The sequence below is a fragment of the Lactuca serriola genome, chromosome 5 (genome assembly GCF_051521515.1).
Source record: "Lactuca serriola cultivar US96UC23 chromosome 5, Lser_US96UC23_V15, whole genome shotgun sequence".
NCBI classification, from domain to species: domain Eukaryota; kingdom Viridiplantae; phylum Streptophyta; class Magnoliopsida; order Asterales; family Asteraceae; genus Lactuca; species Lactuca serriola.
In genome coordinates this window covers 253,206,729-253,227,124 of record NC_136412.1, presented here as the reverse complement: position 1 = coordinate 253,227,124, position 20,396 = coordinate 253,206,729, and the positions used below count along the sequence as shown (strand labels likewise).

At 32.2% G+C, this 20,396-nt stretch overlaps 2 protein-coding genes across 4 annotated transcripts in view; one reads left to right on the top strand and one right to left on the bottom strand.

Annotated features, from left to right (window-relative positions):
• The window catches only part of LOC145054029 (TIP41-like protein), a 97,450-nt gene extending 79,924 nt beyond the window's left edge, over positions 1 to 17,526 (top strand). The window contains exons 1-5 of one of the 3 annotated variants that reach the window (XM_079002163.1): positions 2,849 to 3,098; positions 5,092 to 5,167; positions 5,268 to 5,510; positions 9,736 to 9,864; positions 10,489 to 10,638. In XM_079002163.1, the coding sequence (XP_078858289.1) occupies positions 2,959 to 3,098; positions 5,092 to 5,167; positions 5,268 to 5,510; positions 9,736 to 9,864; positions 10,489 to 10,581 (681 nt within the window). In that variant the 5' untranslated portion in view covers positions 2,849 to 2,958 and the 3' untranslated portion in view covers positions 10,582 to 10,638. Of the gene's footprint in view, positions 1 to 2,848; positions 3,099 to 5,091; positions 5,168 to 5,267; positions 5,511 to 9,735; positions 9,865 to 10,488; positions 10,639 to 17,359 lie in introns of those variants that run through there. The other 2 variants (XM_079002164.1, XM_079002162.1) reach the window with 2 other exon arrangements.
• A 1,959-nt stretch (positions 17,527 to 19,485) lies between these two features.
• On the bottom strand, positions 19,486 to 19,923 carry LOC145050387 (zinc finger protein 7-like). The gene has a single exon (XM_078998645.1). The coding sequence runs from the start codon at positions 19,921 to 19,923 to the stop codon at positions 19,486 to 19,488; it is 438 nt and encodes a 145-aa protein (XP_078854771.1).
• Positions 19,924 to 20,396: the final 473 nt, after the last annotated feature.

Sequence of the window (20,396 nt, the reverse complement as noted above, 5' to 3'; positions counted from 1 at the left end):
TTATAATGGCCTTTTAAAACGGTAAAACACAAATATGTACCCCTAAAAGGTCAAAAAAGTCATGAGGGACCATTTAAACCAATATACTAAAGTTTGTTGGGCTATAATGACAATAACCCTTTATTCATCGCTAGAATACCCAACTTTCTTTGTGATTTTTCTGTCTAAGTAGTTTGGTTTAATTAATGTGTCGGTTAATTGTCTATTACAAATAATCAAGTATATATATATATATATATATATATATATATATATATATATATATATATATATATATATATATATATATATATATGGGAAAAGTGAATATACCCTTAAGGGTATATAAGCTTAGGTACCCGAACACACCATAATACGTCGTTTTGTTTGATATATTCATTATAATGTTCATAAACTTCAATCTTAAGTTGATTTACTTTCAAGATATTCGAAATTTCCGTATAATCTTTCTCTTACATCACATCTTTCAAACTGTTGTATTTGATTTCTGTTATGCTGAATTGAATTTTGTTTTCTGATGAGTCTGAGTTTTGATTTTGTAAAGAATCTGATTTCGAATTTGAGCTGATTTGAACTAAACAAACTATTGTATCTGATTACTGATATTACATTAGTAGTTATTTTTCAGGGGATATGAATTCAAACAGTCAAATTCATGCTCCAATTGAAAGTAGTCAAGAGTTTCATGTTATAATCAAGTAAATACCGATTTTGTGGATCAACAAGGTGGGATGTAGAAAAGGTTGCTTGATTTTGAGTTTGATTATGTGGATCAACAAGGTGGGATGTAGAAGAGGTTGTTTGATTTTGAGTTTTTTTTTTTTTTTTTTTTTTTTTTTTTTTTAATGTTTAAATGTAATGTACTATTGCGATGAATTTAGTTTTTCATATTTGGTTCAATTATGTTAAGAAATTATTTGGTATTTTAAGCCTTTGTAAGGTTTTAATTTCTTATTGTTCTATTGTAGTTTTTTCCATTTTCGAGTTTCGGGTTCGGGTTTTCGAGTCTATATCGGGTTTCGGGTTCAGGTTCGGGATCGGGGAAATTTTCTGCCCCAACGGGGCGCCCCGATAAGAAACCTGTCGGGTATCGGATCGGGGTCGGGGCCAAATTTAACTATCGGGTTCGGGGATGGGATATGCTGATCCGCCCCGAACCCACCATGTTGCCTTTCATAGGAAGAATAAAATAATAAATGGAATCATAATCACAAATGTTTGGGAAGCTTAATTTCTTTATGGATACAAATTCATCTTTAGTTTGCAGCTAGCTGGTTTGAAGTTGAAATTTTCTATTAAATATTGGGGAGAATTTGCTTATCCAAAGAGTTTTGGCGTTAATTCTTGGTACATATGTCAAGATCCAAGATAAAATTTTGTTGATTTAATGGATACTTTGGAGTTTGCAGCTAACTGGTTTGAAGCTGAAATTTTCTATTAAATATTGGGGAGAATTTGCTTATCCGAAGAGTTTTGGCGTGAATGTTGTATCAAACGAGAGAGTTTTTATTAGTTGATTTGTCTAATCTTCCTTTTTTCTTATTAAAATGAATTCATATTGAATACAAGGTTGTAGCTTTCATTCTATTTTTAATATTTTTCAATAAAAATGAATATGAAAATCTATAATCCTTTATTTTTATACCGTGTAATTGTTATTGTATTGTCTTATATGTTTACTTTCATTTATATTCAAAATGTGATTGTTTTAACTTTTATGCATTCAATTCAAACTCAAACTCAAACACCTTGTATATGCATCATTAAGGATTTGGTGATCGGGCCTAAGACATGATTATAAGTTTATAACCGGTTAAAGGCCTAATTGAGTCTTTTTATTTTTTTTTTTATTATTTTTTTTTTTTTATTTTTTTTATTTATACAGATAAGGATGAATGATTTAACTTTAACTTGTCAATTAAATTGTAGTTTATTTTTTAAAAACACTAGATTATACTTTTTATATAAATTTCTTGAAGTTTAAGAATAATTTCATTATGTTAGATCCCTTGGTAATTAAAGTGACCTCCGTCCTCCGGACCTTCGTGTTCTCGAGATCAAATTAACATATCTGATTGTACACGCCACACCTCTAAACTTATTTTAAAGTTGTGTATATAATGTAAAATACGACTATAATATAACTAATATATATGTATACATAACATTATGGTTTGATTGTAAAAAATATTGTATTTATACAAAAATATGGTTTTAAATAAAAAAAAATGTATTTATATAGCTTCATATGTAAGAAAAATTATTTATACGGTTTTAAATGAAAAATAATCAATATTAAATAAAATTGAAATAAATGATGTTTGATTTGAAACAAAAAAATAAAATGTCAAAACTTAAAAAAGAATTATTAAAATTTAATGTAAAAAATTTAAAAAGTGAAAACCTAATATTTTTTGTAAAATAAATTTAATTTTGACACGTGAACATGTCAAATCATGACACATCGTAATTGTAATAAACTGGAAAAAAGAATTTAAGGGAAAAAATATACAACATCAATATTAAAAATTTGATATCAATTTAATGACTTTTATCCTATTTACCGTTACATTTAGGGCTGTAAATGAACCGAACGAACACAAACATGACTGTTCATGTTCGTTCGTTTAAGTTGGCCGAACAAATAAACGAATACGAACGAGTTCTCTTGTTTATATTCATTCGTTTAACAAATTACATTGTTCATATTCGTTCTTTATGTTCGTGATCATCTTAAACGAACATAAAATGAACAAATAAAAAAAACATAATTTAAAATATATAAACATAAATGAATATATAATACACTGATTTAAACAAAAACAATTAAGCAGATGTGAAATATGAACCGAAGTAGTTCACAAACAGTAGCTATGTGAATTCAACATCTAGCGTGGGTTGGGTGCAAATCTCAAATTTTCTGCAAACACCACCTACGATTCCGACTCACATTCAAAGATGGATTGGGAAGCGGACGAGAAAGAGGTAAAAACCGCCGGAGCAGAGCTTCCACCGGACGGACGTAGAGGACTCCGCATTCATGGCTGGGAGATCGAGTCTAGCAACCGCTCAGTTCTCACCTCCCTCAACCTACAATCGTACTCTCTCTCTCTCTCTCACACACACACACTTCAAATATTGTCCAATAACAATCGATTCTTTTGTTTAAAGCACATTGGATAAGAGTTGAATTCTGCGTATTAAGTTGTCGTTATAATATGTAATTTCTTCGGCGATGTTCCAGAGGCTCTTGGTATAATCTGTTTAGTAAAGCTTGGAATTCTTAGGAATTAGGAGAGTGATCGAGTACTGCTGTTGTTTTGATCTTACATGAGGTCGCAAGGAGCTGTTTTCTGAATTATGATTTAGTTTGGAAAAATCGAAATGTTATGAACATGGATTAACTAGCTATTTTCCGGAGATTTGGACAAATGGAAATATAAACCTGGTTTGGTATACAAAACTTGGGTACTTATCCAATAATTTGGATTCACGGGTTGGCATCTGGCTGTCATGTTTAACAGAAGAGACTCTTGATAATTATCATGCTATGATTTTGATTAAGAAGGAGATGTAATCCCCAATATATACCAGCCCCCTCCCCCCTCCCTCCTTCCCCCAAAAAATGGAAAAAGGAAATAAATGAAAACCTAGATTTGCATCTACATTCTACATATCTATTTAATTTGGCTGGAAGAAGGAAGAAGCCCTACCACCAGTTGAAGTCCCTGCAGCTGCACAGTGGAAATTCAGAAGGTTATACTTATAGTCTTATACACTCTTATCTTCAGTCTTCTTCTTAATTTTTAGTTATTTAGTCAGTAACATACTGGAATAATGCCATAATCACATAAAGCAATTGAAAACATTTTGTACAAGAGAAGCATGACAAAATATAAATTTTGAGGACCACATAAAAAACTAGAACTCTAGTACCATGTGTGAGCATTCAAGAAAAATTCACATGAAATTACAAGTTTGTTTTCATTTATAAGTTATAAGTGCAGTTAGTGCTTGGTTAGTTTTGTTATTATTTTTGAAGAAGTGCACTGTGCACATACCAATGTACCCTGTTTTCATTACTAGCCTACCTGGCAATACTAGGTTCCCCCTTTTCATTATGTCCAAAGATTTTTTATTTAACATTTGAGTATATATTCTTTTTAATGTCATGATTGATTGCATATTTTACGATCATGATTAATTGATTATTTAAGTTGCTATACACACATCTAAGGGAGTAAGGGGACTACTCTCTTTGATCCTTTTCTAATAGTTAGGCTATGTTTGGCACACCACAACCAGCTTATTTAGGTTTTCATTTTTGGCAATCTTAAAAGTAGCTAATAAGTCTTTTTGAAAAGCTACTTAGACTAGCGTTTCAATGAGCTTATGGAGCTTTTTTTAAAAACATGAGGATAGTTTTTTTAAAGTTTACTAATTTCGTTATATCACGTTATTGCTTATGTATAACTCAATCATCCATTTGAACAAATATAAAAATGTATTATACATAAATACTTGTTTGCATATAAATTCATCGCTAGAATACCCGACTTTCTTTGTGATTTTTTGTCTTACTAGTTTGGTTTTATTAATGTGTCGGTTAATCGTCTAATACAAATAATTAAGTGAAAATAAAATATCAACAACTAGCATTTAACCATTCACCCCTGACATTTTCTGTAGTAACATGAAGTAGGTCACTAACAATATATATATATATATATATATATATATATATATATATATATATATATATATATATATATATATATATATATATATTGATTAAGGTAATGTTATTTACTGAAATAATTTAAGTAAAGTATAATATGAATTACAATGAATCTTTGGGACGTTTATCTATGTGGTTGGTGTTTAAACTGAAGTATTTTAAATTTTATGTTATTATACATTTCCGAGCTAGCTTATCAGCTACCTTTTACCAACCTTAATTTTTATCAATTAGATGCTAGCAACTAGCTTTTCAGCTAGTCTTCCAATTTCCAAACATAATAGCCTTAACAAATCTATAAGATGTAGAGTTCCATCCAATCTCAAATTTTAATTTTTTATTTTGTTTTGCAGCAAACCCTTTCAGCAGGTGATTCTGGACTATGATTACACTTTCACCACACCTTATTCTGGAAGTGAAACTGTTGAGGTAATTATTCAGTTAATGTTTTTTTTTTATCTATATGAAATCACTTGATGGTGATATAATAAATTACAACTTTTTATAAAATATTTTGGATGATGATCAGAGTGGCAGTGGAGCAGATAGTGAGGAAAACAAGGGTTGTCTAAAATGGGAGGATTGTGATGAACAAATTAATGTGGTTGCACTTGCATCAAAAAAAGAGCCTATTCTCTTTTATGATGAGGTGATTTTATATGAAGATGAATTAAGGGATACTCGTGTCGTTTGCACTTTTAATGAGAATACAAAGCCACTCATCATTTGCGAGATTTGCTGGAGGGAAACTACATTTAAGGCACTTGCTTCTGTAAGCCTTTTTTCACTCTCTCAAACTTAATGATCATTTTTGTTGTTGATTTTTTTTATTTTATAGAATCTTAATAATTTAAAATGGAAAGAAAGCAAAGCATCACACGTTTGCTTATATCTAAATAAATGCAAAGTCAGCATTAGAATATATCAATCACCTTGTAAATGTTTAAGTAAATTGAAAATTTTGGCCCCTGTCCTTGGATCGTCAGATTTAACAGCCTATCTGTTAAGATTGTCAAAATGACCATTTTTCCCTTGTCTTTTTCACCTCCCTTCCAAAGAACCCTAAATCAAACAATTTCAACGAAAATCCCAAAAATCAAATCTGAACTTAATACAAAATAAATTTAGATTTCATAATCAAAACCCACTTTTATAAATCTCTATCTCTGGAATCAAACATTATAAACCCTTAGTAGATGCAATAACTCTCTTAAGCTGGAAGACGAAATTCATAATACAGAGAGTCAGAGACATAAATGATAAAACCTCCTTCACTCCCACTCCACTACCTCAAATAAGATTCCTTTTAGCAAAAGCATGGTAAAGTTTAAGTTTATGATTTTTTTTTATTGAATTTAGTTTTAAGATAATCAATACACTGCACAGAAAGGATATCCTTCTGATTCTGCCTCATACAACGATCCTAACATCATCAGTCAAATGCTTTCCTATTGTCTTTCACAACACCCAAAAGCTTAAAATCCCTGATACCCTGTAACTGTAAGCTTTACTTTATTTATTTTCAGTAATCTCAACTTTTATAAAATCAATTGCTGTGTGATAATCATAATATATATATATATATATATATATATATATATATATATATATATATATATTTATATATATATGCTTTTTGGACGAGTAAGTGATTATCATAAACCTGTGGATGTATTTTATGATATATCCACTTCCTTTTTCATTTAACTTCTGCATTATATATATATATATATATATATATATATATATATATATATATATATATATATATATATATAAACTTAAAAAAACCCATACACACTTGCAACAAAATCATCAGAAGAAGCACATACACAATTTAAATAAACCTAATCAACAAAGTTTATACATAAAATAGATTTACCAAAGTCACAACTTGAGGGTTAAATCAAGTGAGAGTTGATCCAAAGGCTGAGGAGCCGCCATTTGTGAATCCAAATAAAAACTGCCAGGCCACATTAAACCCTCTTCACCATTCACCCATGTAGCTCCATACTCACCCACTGTTACCATTATTTGCCCTCCTTCATTTGTGGTTGGTGTATATGAAAGTGAGTGTGTATGCACACCAAGTGTTCGATGAATTGGGAACTTAGTGTCCATGTTAAGAGAGTGGTATCTTCTTGCTGCATCTCTCTCCCTTCTGTGTGCATTTTGGTGACCCCCAAGTGCTTGTGGGCTGTAGAACTTCCTCTTGCAGAAATAGCATTTCTTCCCTGAAATTGGTTTTGATCTTGAACAAGAATCTTGAAGCTTTTGTCCCACGTTAAGAGTCAGCCAGTTCTTTTCTTCATCTATGGGATTCATATTCGAATCTAGGCTTCTTTTTGGGAGATAAGATTTGTGTAGAGTAGTAGGCCTTAGATCACGGAGGAAATAAATTACAAGGGAAACAACCTATTTTAATAGGCGCAACACAAACCCTCTCTCTCTCTCTCTCACACACACACACACCAAGTATTATTATAACGTTGTAAGTTTAGGTTTAAGATGTGACATGTTCGTGTCATCATCCTATTAAGTTGCTTGCCACTACGAGTATAACAGTTACACGATTATTATAATCATGTCATCTTGCCGACAGACACACACACACACTAAGGTATTGGCAAAGTGGCTGAACGGATAATGATGTTTGTTTATATAAAGTGTTTTTTATAGAAGGAAGATAGAGACTTTTTACCCTGTGTGTGTCTAACATTAAGCAGTAAAATATTAAAAAAAACAACAATATCCATGTATATATTTGGTTTGTTGTACGGGGGTAGGAAAGATGTGTAGGACAAAATTGTCCTAGTTAATAGTTTTGGACATATTGTGCAGTCTTGTCATACAATGTCCTGTCCTACTCCTACTCCTACTTTACTTTATATGCTTCTCTTTTTGTGGGTTGCCAAAATTGTAGTATATAATTGATATTCCACATACAGATGTTTCCAGTTAAATTCATGCCAAATATGATGAAAATTATTTGGATTGTTGCCATTATTATTTTTTACTTGGTACTATTATTGTCTTGTTAAATAATATTTGATGGTTATTGAAACCCTAAAAATAAACATGGAACCCACCATGTCCATGACATGGGGATCTCTAGATCTTGAGTATCATCGGATGTACAAGGGTGGGGTAATGATACTTGTTTGTTATTAATGGGCATATTATTATAAGGCATATTATATAGTTTGTCCACTATCATGCGTTTACAATAATGGTAAATGTATGCGTCTATAAGTTGTTTTGAGATAGATATGTGGTGGGGTTTATGAAAAGATTTTTTACAGTAATATACATAATAATTTTGTTTAAAAGGTTATGACTAGATATAGTAAAATTCCATTATACTATATATTAGTCAACTTGGAAAAAACATATCTCAACCCTTAGGCGATGTTTCTTTTATTAGTGGTGTATTCTTTGTTAAAAAAAGGGAATTGATTTAACCTTTTTGTTCTCTCGTAAAAGACTAATAGTATCCATATACAAGTCTTAACAACTTGTGTGAGGGATTAATTTTCTTGTTGTGATTGTTCTTACAAAATCGTTTCTTTCAATAACTTTTTTGTAAAGTTGACGCTGGATGTGGATCCTTCCAGCACATACAAAGATAGATTTAGGTATGTGAAAAACCATCAATGGTTTAACTTGTTGATTAAATTATAGTTAATTTCCCAAAACCACTAAATTATATATATATTTTTTTTATATAAAATTCTTGAAGTTTTCAGAATAGTTTCATTATGTTAGCTATATTTTTAAATAAAATAATGGTCATTTTAACATAAGGACAAGTGCTAATGTCATAAAAGTCCTTAAGTTTTCACGAAATATTTGGTTTTACCCTTTTTCCAAGTTGGTAGGGGGTTAACTACACACGTGGCGTGCCACATGGCGCTGATTTGGCTGACATAGCGCCACATAGGCGCTGAGGTTTCATTTCCATTATTTTAAAAATAGATACATTTAGGGGGAAAAGAGAGCGACAAGGTGGATCAAACTCGGAACCTTCTGTAAGGACTCCACAAAGACAAGAACGATACTTCCACTAGGCTGGAGTATTTTTTGTTACTTAACTCCTGAAGTTTGATATATAATGCATAACGCTTAAATTTTTTGAATATAATTATAATTATAATAGTTATTTAATATTCAAATATATAAATATGTTTTTAAAATATATAAATATATAAATACGTTTCTAAATTGTATAAATACGTTTTTATTATGTATAAACTATATACAAATACATTTTTATATGTTTTTTTAATAAACATAAGTATTGTTTTTTATACATATACATTTTTATTTGAAAAAAATACATAACCAAATAATTAAATACATATATAAAACACTAAATATGTTTAAACATGTTTAAATATATAAAAATCTAATTTTTATACGCTTAAGTATGTTTAAAAACGTATTTTATAGTTAGCTTATGGAGCTTTTCTAAAATTCTCCCAAATATACCCTTTATTAGTTGTGAAAAACCCATTCCCTACATTAATTCATTTCCAAATTCCACCCTTCTCTCCTATCAACCCTACCTCTCATATTAATTTTGTAGAATTGTGATTTTTAATTAAATGAAATAAGTATAAAAATTAATGTTTGAATTTTGAAAACATCAGGATTAGTTTTTTTAAAAGCATGCTAATTATGTTACATCATGTTATTGCTTCTGTATAACTCAACGATCCATCTGAACAAATATAAAAATGTATTATACATAAATACTTGTTTGCATATAAATTCATCGCAAGAATACCCAACTTTCTTTGTGATTTTTCTGTCTAAGTAGTTTGGTTTAATTAATGTGTCGGTTAATTGTCTAATACAAATAATCAAGTGTATATATATATATATATATATATATATATATATATATATATATATATATATATATATATATATATATATATATAATAATAATAATAATAATAATAATAATATTCATGTATGTGTATCTGTTGTTGCAGCTTAGAGTTGATGGTGCCCTAATGAGATTGAGGGATACTCGTGTCTTTTGCACTTTTAATGAGAATTCAAAGCCACTTATCATTCGAGAGATTTGCTGGAGGGAAACTACATTTAAGGCTCTTGCTTCTGTAAGCCTTTTTTTCACTCTCTCAAACTTAATGGTCAATGTTTTTTTTAAGAGAATCTTAATAATTTAATATGCAAAGAAAGCAAAGCATTACTCGTTTGCTTATATTTCTAAATAAATGCAAAGACACAGTCACCTGTTAAATGTTTAAGTAAATTGAAAACTTTGGCCCCCGTCCTTGGATATTCAAATTTAACAGCCTAGCTGTTAAAATTGTCAAATGACCATTTTTCCCTTTGTCTTTTTCATCTCCCCTCTGAAGAACCCTAAATCAAACAATTTCAACCAAAATCCCAAAAATCAAATCTAACTTAATACAAAATAAATTTAGATTCATTATCAAAACCCTTAGTAGATGCAATAACACTCTTAAGCTGGAAGAAAAAAAATTCATAAAACAGAGAGTCAGAGACAAATGATAAAACCTCATATACAAACTGATAGAAATAGAAGATCAGAATATACAAATTTGAGTTCAAATCAGAGACATAAATGATAAAACCTCATTCGCTCCCACTCCACTACCTCTAATAAGATAAGGTTCCCTTTTAGCAAAAGAGTGGCAAAGTTTAAGTTTATGATTTTTTATTGAATTTAGTTTTAAGATAATCTATACACTGCACAGAAAGGATATCCTTCTGATTCTGCCTCATACAACGATCCTAACATCATCAGTCAAATGCTTTCATATTGTCTTTCACAACACCCAAAAGCTTAAAATCCCTGATACCCTGTAACTGTAAGCTTTACTTTATTTATTTTCAGTAATCTCAACTTTTATAAAATCAATTGCTGTGTGATAATATATATATATATATATATATATATATATATATATATATATATATATATATATATGCTTTCTGGACAACTAAGTGATTATCATAAATCTGTGGATGTATATTTTGATATACCCACTACATTTTTTTATTTAAATTCATAATTACCTATATACAAACTTAAAGAACCCATACACACTCACAACAAAATCATCACAAGAAGCACATACACAATTTAAATAAACCTAATCAACAACGTTTATACATACATACATAAAGTAGATTACCAAAATCACAATTTGAGGGTTAAATCAAGTGAGAGTTGATCCGACGGCTGAGGAGCCGCCATTTGTGAATCCAAATAAAAACTTCCACTCCACATTAAACCCACTCCCTCTTCACCATTCGCCCATGTAGCTCCAGACCCACCCATTTTCGTTTTCCCTTCATTTGTGGTTGGTTTATGTGGAAGCGAGTGGGTATGCACACCAAGTGTTCGATGAGTTGGGAACTTAGTGTCCATGTTAAGAGAGTGGTATCTTCTTGCTGCATCTCTCTCCCTTTTGTGAGCATTTTGATGACCCCCAAGTGCTTGTGGGCTGTAGAACTTCCTCTTGCAGAAGTGGCATATCTTCACTGAGATTGGTTTTGATCTTGGATAAGAATCTTCAAAGTTTTGTCCCACGTTAAGATTCAGCCAATTCTTTTCTTCATCTATGGGATTCATATACTAATTTAGGCTTCTTTTTGGGAGATAAGATTTGTGTAGGGTAATAGGCCTTAGATTATATGGAGGAAATAAAATACATGAGAAACAAACTATTTTAATAGGGGCAACACAAACCCCCTTTCTCTCTCTCTCTCTCTCTCTCACACACACACACACCAAATATTATTATGACGTATGTTTAGGTTTAAGATGTGTCATTTTCGTGTCATCATCCTATTAAGTTGCTATCCACATTAGTGCAATGCCACATCATCTTTGCAATTATATCTCACACCACTGCAATAACACTATTCTTTCAAAAGTGGACCCCATCATTACCTCCACAATTATATATATATATATATATATATATATATATATATATATATATATATATATATTACCGGGTCTAAATATTAAGCATTTAAAATAGTTAAAACGTTGAATGTAATTTATATAGTAACTTTGTTCCATTTAATATTAATATTTAAGTATGTAAATATCAAGTTGTGTAGTTAATATTAAAATTTTAATAAATAATGAGTTGCAAGCCTTTCTATATTTGCACATAGCAACTCCATGTCACTTGCAAGGCTAATTGAAAGGTGTATAATCTACCGTTGTGGATGCTCTAATGTATTGGTAAAGTGGTGAACGGATAATGATGTTTGTTTATATAAAGTGGTTTTTTTTATAGAACGAATAAAAACCATTTCAATGAGACTTTTTACCCTGTGTCTAACATTAATCAGTAAAATTATATATATATATATATATATATATATATATATATATATATATATATATCAAGGTTGTAAAAATCGCTCGATGTTAGCTAGTCGGTGAACTGGGGTCAAGGGATTAATCGGCTAGGTGGAGATTAATCGGGGACCATTAATTGCTAATTTGTTAGATTTTAAAAAACTAAATATGACTAATATCATATAAAAGTTCATAAATACCACTAATATCATAACAAAATAGGTTAATATGATAAATACAACACTAATTATACCTCAAATAGTTTCTATTGAGATATAATTTCTTCAAAGTGTTAAAATTTCATCGGGTTCTACTGTTTCAGTCATTTTGTATGCATGGATTAATCGCTAGGCGCTCTCTAATCGGTCAAGTAGCGCCTAGGGATTAATCGGGATTTTTACAACATTGATATATATATATATATATATATATATATATATATATATATATATATATATATATATATATTTGGTTTGTTGTACGAGGGTATGAAAGATGTGATGACAAAATTGTCCTAGGTAATAGTTTTGGACATGTGCAGTCATACAGTCATACAGTATCCTACTCCTACTTTACTTTATATGCTTCTCTTTTTTAGGTTGCCAAAGTTGTATTTAATTGATATTCCACACAGATGTTTCCAGTTAAATTAATGCTAAATATGATGAAAGTTATTTGGATTGCACAAAATTGCAAAAATGGTCCCTATGGTTGGCAAATTTATGTGTTTTTGGTTCAAAACGAAACGTTGGTGCACCACTGGTCTAAAATAGGATCTTTCTATCGTTTTTGGTCCCTATCTACTTAAAATGACCATTATGCCCTTATAGTTTGTTTTTCCATTTTTTTTAATTTATATTAATGTTTTTAACTAATTGAAAATACAAAAACACCCTCTCTCTCTCTCTTGTGAACCGATCAATGTTCTCGTCGGTAGAAGGAGATTAATGGGAGGAAATTCAAACAAATAAGATCAAGAAAAGGATGCATTTGTCACCCCGACCACTGCTACCCGCCTCACCTCCAACCACTGCTATACCTCTCACCCCGACCACTGATTAATGCTCTCTTAAGGCTTCACTTACAGAACTGGAATCATAATGTCCATTGCAAAATCCATCGTCGGATGCAGCCAAGAGTCGTCACCATGCTCGTCGGCTTCATATATGTTTAGATCTGTAGCTCGATTTTTAGATCTATTCAGATCTATGGATCGAAGATCTATCATCTCTCTTTCTTTGCCGGTTTTCCCTTTTTCCCCGGCATCGCTGCCCTCAGATCTTGAATGAAACAGATTGATGGTGGTGGCGGCGCTAGGAGATCAAAAAACGCTTAAAAGGTTGGTGGTGGCGACTGAAAACCCTCATCATTGAAAGATGAAGGACGAGGACTGAAAACCCAAAAGCTCCATCGAGCTCCACCATCCTCTAACATGGCGCAGATCCCATTTTTCTGACTTTCCATTGCAAATCTCGTTTTTCCTGCGGCGACGTAGGTGGTTTGGGTTGGTAACGATTTCGATGGTCATTTAAAAGGTGGTGGTGGTTTAATGACAGTAGTAGCGTGGCAGCTGGCGGTGGAGATGGTCCGATGACGATAGTAGCTTGGTAGGAGGTCGTACGTGATGTAGGTGGCTGTTGGTAGCGGTATAAGGGTGGTTTATGGAGGTTCCTGTAAAGGTACTATTGTAAAGGTACTATATTGGGTGTCAAAGGAGAACGGTGGTGTTCCGATGAGGAGGGTGGTCCGTCGGTGGTGGTGGTGGTGGTGGTGGTGACCAGGTGGTGGTGGTTCCAAATATTAAAAAGAAATTAGGAGGGGTGGGGTGGGTAATTGACATTTTTTCTTGGTTTTTAATTGAAATAATAAGAAACTTAATAGAAAGAAATTAAAAAAAAGAATTAATTAAGGGCTTTTTTGTCATTTCAGGTAGGGTATGGACCAAAAACCACACAATAATACCAACCATAAGGACCAAAAACGATAGAAAGATCTAATTTTGGACCAGTGATGCATCAACGTTTGGTTTCGGACCAAAAACACATAAATTTGCCAACCACAGGGATATTTTTGCTTTTGTCTTTGGATTGTTGCCATTACTATTTTTTAGTTGTACTATTGTCTTGTTACTCCAGCTCTTATACCTATGGTATGGTCTTGTTAAATAAGATTGATGATTCTAAAAATACATATATGGAACCCACCATGTCCATGACATGGGGATCTATTACTGGGATCTCTAGATCTTGAGTATCATCGGATGGACCAGGGTGGGGTAATGATAAGTGTTTGTTATTAATGGGCAATATTATAAGGCATATTATATAGTTTTTCCACTATCATGTGTTTGCAATAATGTTAAGTGTATCCGTCCATAAATTGTTTTGAGATAGATATGTGGTGGGGTTTAAGAAAAGATTTTTTACAGTAATATACAGAATCTTTTCTTTAAAAGGTTATGACTAGATATAGTAAAATTCCATTATATATATTAGTCAACTTGAAAAAAGCATATCTCAACCCAATGAACCCATACGCCATGTTTCTTTTATTAGTGGTGTAGTCTTTATTAAAAAAGGGAATGATTTAACCTTTTTGTGCTCTCGTAAAAGACTAATAGTACCCATATACAAGTGTTAACAACTTGTGTGAGGGATTAGTTTTCTTGTTGTGATTAATTGTTCTTACAAAATAGTTTCTTTCAATAACTTTTTTGTAAAGTCGACGCTGGATGTGGATCCTTCCAGCACATACAAAGATAGATTTTAGGTATGTGAAAAACCGTCAATGGTTTAACTTGTTGATTAAATTATAGTTTATTTCCCAAAACCACTAAATTATATTTTTTTTATATAAATTTCTTGAAGTTTTCAGAATAGTTTCATTATGTTAGCTATATTTTTAAATAAATCCCCCCCCCCCCCCCCCCCCCCCCCAAACCAAAAAAAAAAAAAAATCTCATTTCAAACTTGTGGTGCAATTTTTTTTTAAGAAAACCAGAAACTATAGGGACTAATTTTGTAATTTTCTGTAATATAAGAGAGTCATATGAAAATTAATTTGATTATTCATACTCGGCGCATGACAATGTGAGATTAACTAAAATAGTAAAATCGGAAGAAGGTATCATTCAAACCTAGATGCTATAGTTGGCGTGGGTTGAGTGCAAATCTCAAATTTTCAGCAAACACCACCTACGACTCCGATTCACATACAAAGATGGAGTGGGAAGCGGACGAGAAAGAGGTAAAAGCCGCCGGAGCTGAGCTTCTACCGGACAGACGTAGAGGACTCCGCATTCGTGGCTGAGAGATCGAGTCTAGCAACCGTTCAATCCTCACCTCCTGAGATTTCACTCGGAAGACATTGTAATCCCCAATACCAGCTCCCCCCCCCCCCCCCCCCCCCCAAAAAAAAAAAAAAAAAAAAAGAAATTGTGTGTAGCCTCTTGCAAGTTATGAAGAACACTATATTATGAAAATAGATCCTATTTTATTGTTGGGTTATTGTCACTATAACCCAACAAACTTTAGTATATTGGTTTAAATGGTCTCTCATGACTTTTTTTTTGGTAGTTAAGGGGCATAAAGTCTATTTTTACCTGCTAAAAAAGGCTCATGACTTATTATTACCGGTATTCTTGATGACATGGTTTTTTTTCATAAGTTATAAACTAAATCTAATTATTAAAAATAGAAAAACAAATAACCCCTGTCAAACCCAAACCCACTCTTACCCCTCCTCTCAGTGCTTCATGTTTTCTTTCTTCTTCCCCTTACTCCTCTTTTCCTCCACAAATCGAGCCACCGCCATAGCCACATCCCCCATCTTTAAGAAAAATTTGGAGTCCAACAACCAACATAGACGATACGTCGATGTCTGATTCTTCCTAGGGTTTGAATCTCGACATTGAATCCATGGTTGTGAGAAAAACCACGGCTCATGGCTGACAATCTTTTCACTGCAACAAGTTCGTTGTTGGGCATGGCGCATTTGTAAACAATCCCGACTCCTCCTTTTCCGATGATGTTATCTTCCTTTAAAGAATTGAGAACATCATCGTAAGTGAAATCTAGGCGTTCGAAAGTAGTAAGCTTCCATGATCGAGCTTTGCAAGCTTTCTTGATAGATCGACCTTTGATGATTGCTACAATGGTGAAGATGATGGAACAGCGGAGTATGCCAAGAACGAGAAGAAGTTTTACAGAGGCGGAGATTGGTGATTTTGAATGTGGTTGATGGGTGGCGTTTGTGATTCCTTCTTTACAGGGTCCATCGAGTAAAAGCTTCTGCACACCGGAAAATTGGCTAATGGTGGACTGGTTAACCGATTGTTGGACAAACCGACCTGACCGAGATTCGTCGACACATAATCGGTCACCGTGCATTCGCCGAAGAGAAGATTGTTCTGAAGTTCAACCTGTGAGGGATGAGACAAACTAAAAAGCCCTTTTGGAATCGAACCATTGAGGAAATTTTCTCTCATTCAGATTCGATTCAGTGATTGGCATTCACCAAGAAACTTCGGAATCAGACCAAATAAAAAGTTTCCCAAAGAGATTATCGTTTCGAGTTTGTTTCCATTGCATAGATTAGGAAGACAGATCAAGGATATGTAGCTTTCTGTTCCTACCAAGGCCTTGAGGAATGCTTCCAGTGAAGTTGTTTTCCCAGAGCTGTAATACCTCCAGCTCCGACAGTTCGCCCATGAAATCAGGAATAGATCCGTGGAGTTTGTTTCAGAACAGATTGAGTAAGGTGAGATTGTTTAATTTAGGGAAGAATGAGGATAGTAGGCAGATGCGATCAACGAAGCAACGAGAGAGAACAAAGACTTTCACCACCGACATAGTTTTAACAGGAAAAATCCGCATAGATGACATATGGGCGCCACGTGGACCATTTTCAGTTGACCAAATGCCATGTGGCATATCAAAACTGATGAATAGGAAGGCGTTCACCGGGTGACCCCTTCATATTTTTTATAATGGCCTTTTAAAACGGTAAAACACAAATACGTACCCCTAAAAGGCCAAAAAAAGTCATGAGGGACCATTTAAACCAATGTACTAAAGTTTGTTGGGCTATAATGACAATAACCCTTTATTGTTCACAGCATGTTCTTTTTGTTACAATTGTTTTCACAACTTACGATTGTGCACACATTTGTAAGAGTTACCATGACACATTGTTCTTCCAAAAATCCATGATAAGTTATGGATACTGTTTTCCAAAACCTTTTGCAGGTGGGAAGAAAAGCTTGAGACAACCCACTTGCAAGAGATGATGTTTGGGGACAGTTGTTTGGTTCTTAAGCACATGAGCAGTGGCACCAAAATTCACTTCAATGCTTTTGATGCTTTACTTGGCTGGAAGAAAGAAGCCCTACCCCCAGTTGAAGTCCCTGCAGCTGCACACTGGAAATTCAGAAGCTTATACTTATACACTCTTATCTTCAGTCTTCTTCTTAATTTGTAGTTATTAAGTCGGTAACATACTGGAATAATGCCATAATCACATGAAGCAATCGAAAGCATTATGTACAAGAGAAGCATGACAAAATATAAATTTCGAGGACCACATGCAAAGCTAGAACTCTAGTACCATGTGAGATAAATTCACATGGAAATGCATTGGAATTATAAGTTTGTGTTCATTTATAACTTTTAACTACAATTAGTGCTTTGATTAGTTTTGTTATTGTTTTTGAAGATTAACTAGACGTGCCAATGTACCCAATTGTCATTACTAGCCTACCTGGCAATACTATGTTCCCCCTTTTCATTATGTCCAAAGATTTTTTATTTAACAATTGAGTATATATTCTTTTTAATGTCATGATAGTTTGCATATTTTATGATCATGATTAATTGATTATTTAAGTTGCTATATGCCCATCTAAGGGAGTAAAGGGACTACTCTCTTTGATCCTTTTCTAATAGTTAGACTATGTTTGGCACACCACAACCAGCTTATTTAGGTTTTCATTTTTGGCAAGCTTAAAAGTAGCTAATAAGTCTTTTTAAAAAGCTACTTAGACTAGCGTTTCAATTAGCTTATGGAGCTTTTCTAAAATTCTCCTAAATATACCCTTTATTAGTTTTGTAGAATTGTGATTTTTAATTAAATGAAGTAAGTATAAAAATTAATGTTTGAATTTTGAAAACATTAGGATTTGTTTTTTTAAAAGTATGCTAATTACATTACATCATGTTATTGCTTCTTTATAACTCAACGATCCATCTGAACAAATATAAAAATGTATTATACATAAATACTTGTTTGCATATAAATTCATCGCTAGAATACCCAACTTTATTTGTGATTTTTCTGTCTAAGTAGTTTGGTTTAATTAATGTGTCGGTTAATTGTCTATTACAAATAATCAAGTATATATATATATATATATATATATATATATATATATATATATTACATCATGTTATTGCTTCTTTATAACTCAACGATCCATCTGAACAAATATAAAAATGTATTATACATAAATACTTGTTTGCATATAAATTCATCGCTAGAATACCCAACTTTATTTGTGATTTTTCTGTCTAAGTAGTTTGGTTTAATTAATGTGTCGGTTAATTGTCTATTACAAATAATCAAGTATATATATATATATATATATATATATATATATATATATATATATATATATATATATATATATATATGGGAAAAGTGAATATACCCTTAAGGGTATATAAGCTTAGGTATCCGAACATACCATAATACGTCGTTTTGTTTGATATATTCATTATAATGTTCATAAACTTCAATCTTAAGTTGATTTACTTTCAAGATATTCGAAATTTCCGTATAATCTTTCTCTTACATCACATCTTTTTGCCGAACACTTATTAGGCTATATATATTGTAGATGAAAATGAAAATTATGTAAGAGAAAGATAAATGTGTAATTTATAAAAATCTTGGAAGTAAATCAAGTTAGAAGTTAAATTATAAGAACATTAGACAAATAGAATGTATTATATGATACAAAACAACGTATTATAGTGAGTTTGGGTACCTAAGCTTATATACCCTTAAGGGTATATTCACTTTTCCCTATATATATATATATATATATATATATATATATATATATATATATATATATATATATATATATATATATATATATATATATATATGCTTTCTGGACAACTAAGTGATTATCATAAATCTGTGGATGTATATTATGATATATCCACTACATTTTCATTTAAATTCATCATTACCTATATACAAACTTAAAGAACCCATACACTCACTCATAACAAAATCATCAGAAGAAGCACATACACAATTTAAATAAACCTAATCAACAAAGTTTATACATAAAATAGATTTACCAAAGTCACAACTTGAGGGTTAAATCAAGTGTGAGTTGATCCGACGGCTGAGGAGCTGCCATTTGTGAATCCAAATAAAAACTTCCAGGCCACATTAAACCCTCTTCACCATTCACCCATGTAGCTCCATACTCACCCACTGTTACCATTATTTGCCCTCCTTCATTTGTGGTTGGTGTATATGGAAGGGAGTGTGTATGCACACCAAGTGTTCGATGAGTTGGGAACTTAGTGTCCATGTTAAGAGAGTGGTATCTTCTTGCTGCATCTCTCTCCCTTTTGTGAGCATTTTGATGACCCCCAAGTGCTTGTGGGCTGTAGAACTTCCTCTTGCAGAAGTGGCATGTCTTCACTGAGATTGGTTTTGATCTTGGATAAGAATCTTGAACGTTTTGTCCCACGTAAAGAGTCAGCCAGTTCTTTTCTTCATCTATGGGATTCATATTCGAATCTAGGCTTCTTTTTGGAAGATAAGATTTGTGTAGAGTAGTAAGCCTTAGGTCATGGAGTAAATAAAATACATGAGAAACAACCTATTTTAACAGGGGCAACACGAATAGAACTCACACACACAGACCAAGTATTATTATAATGTTGTAAGTTAGTGTTTGAGATGTTACATTTTTGTGTCGTCGTCCTATTAAATTGCTTGCTAGTACGAAAATAACAGCTTCGCGATAATTGTAATGCTGTCATTTTGCTGACCGACAAGAGGGTAGTTATGATGTGGCGACAAAATAGTCCTAGGTAATAGTGTTGGACATATTGTGCAATCTTGTCATACAATGTCCTGTTCTACTTTACTTTATATGGTTCTCTTTTTGTGGATTGCCAAAACTGTATATATAGTCGATATTCCAAACACAAATGTTTCAAATTAAAGTCATGTCAAATATGATGAAAGTTATTTGGATTG

What these genes read in the sequence shown, in the direction of transcription:
- LOC145050387 (XM_078998645.1), bottom strand. Translation starts at nt 19,923, where the DNA reads ATGAATCCCATAGATGAAGAAAAGAACTGGCTGACTCTTTACGTGGGA.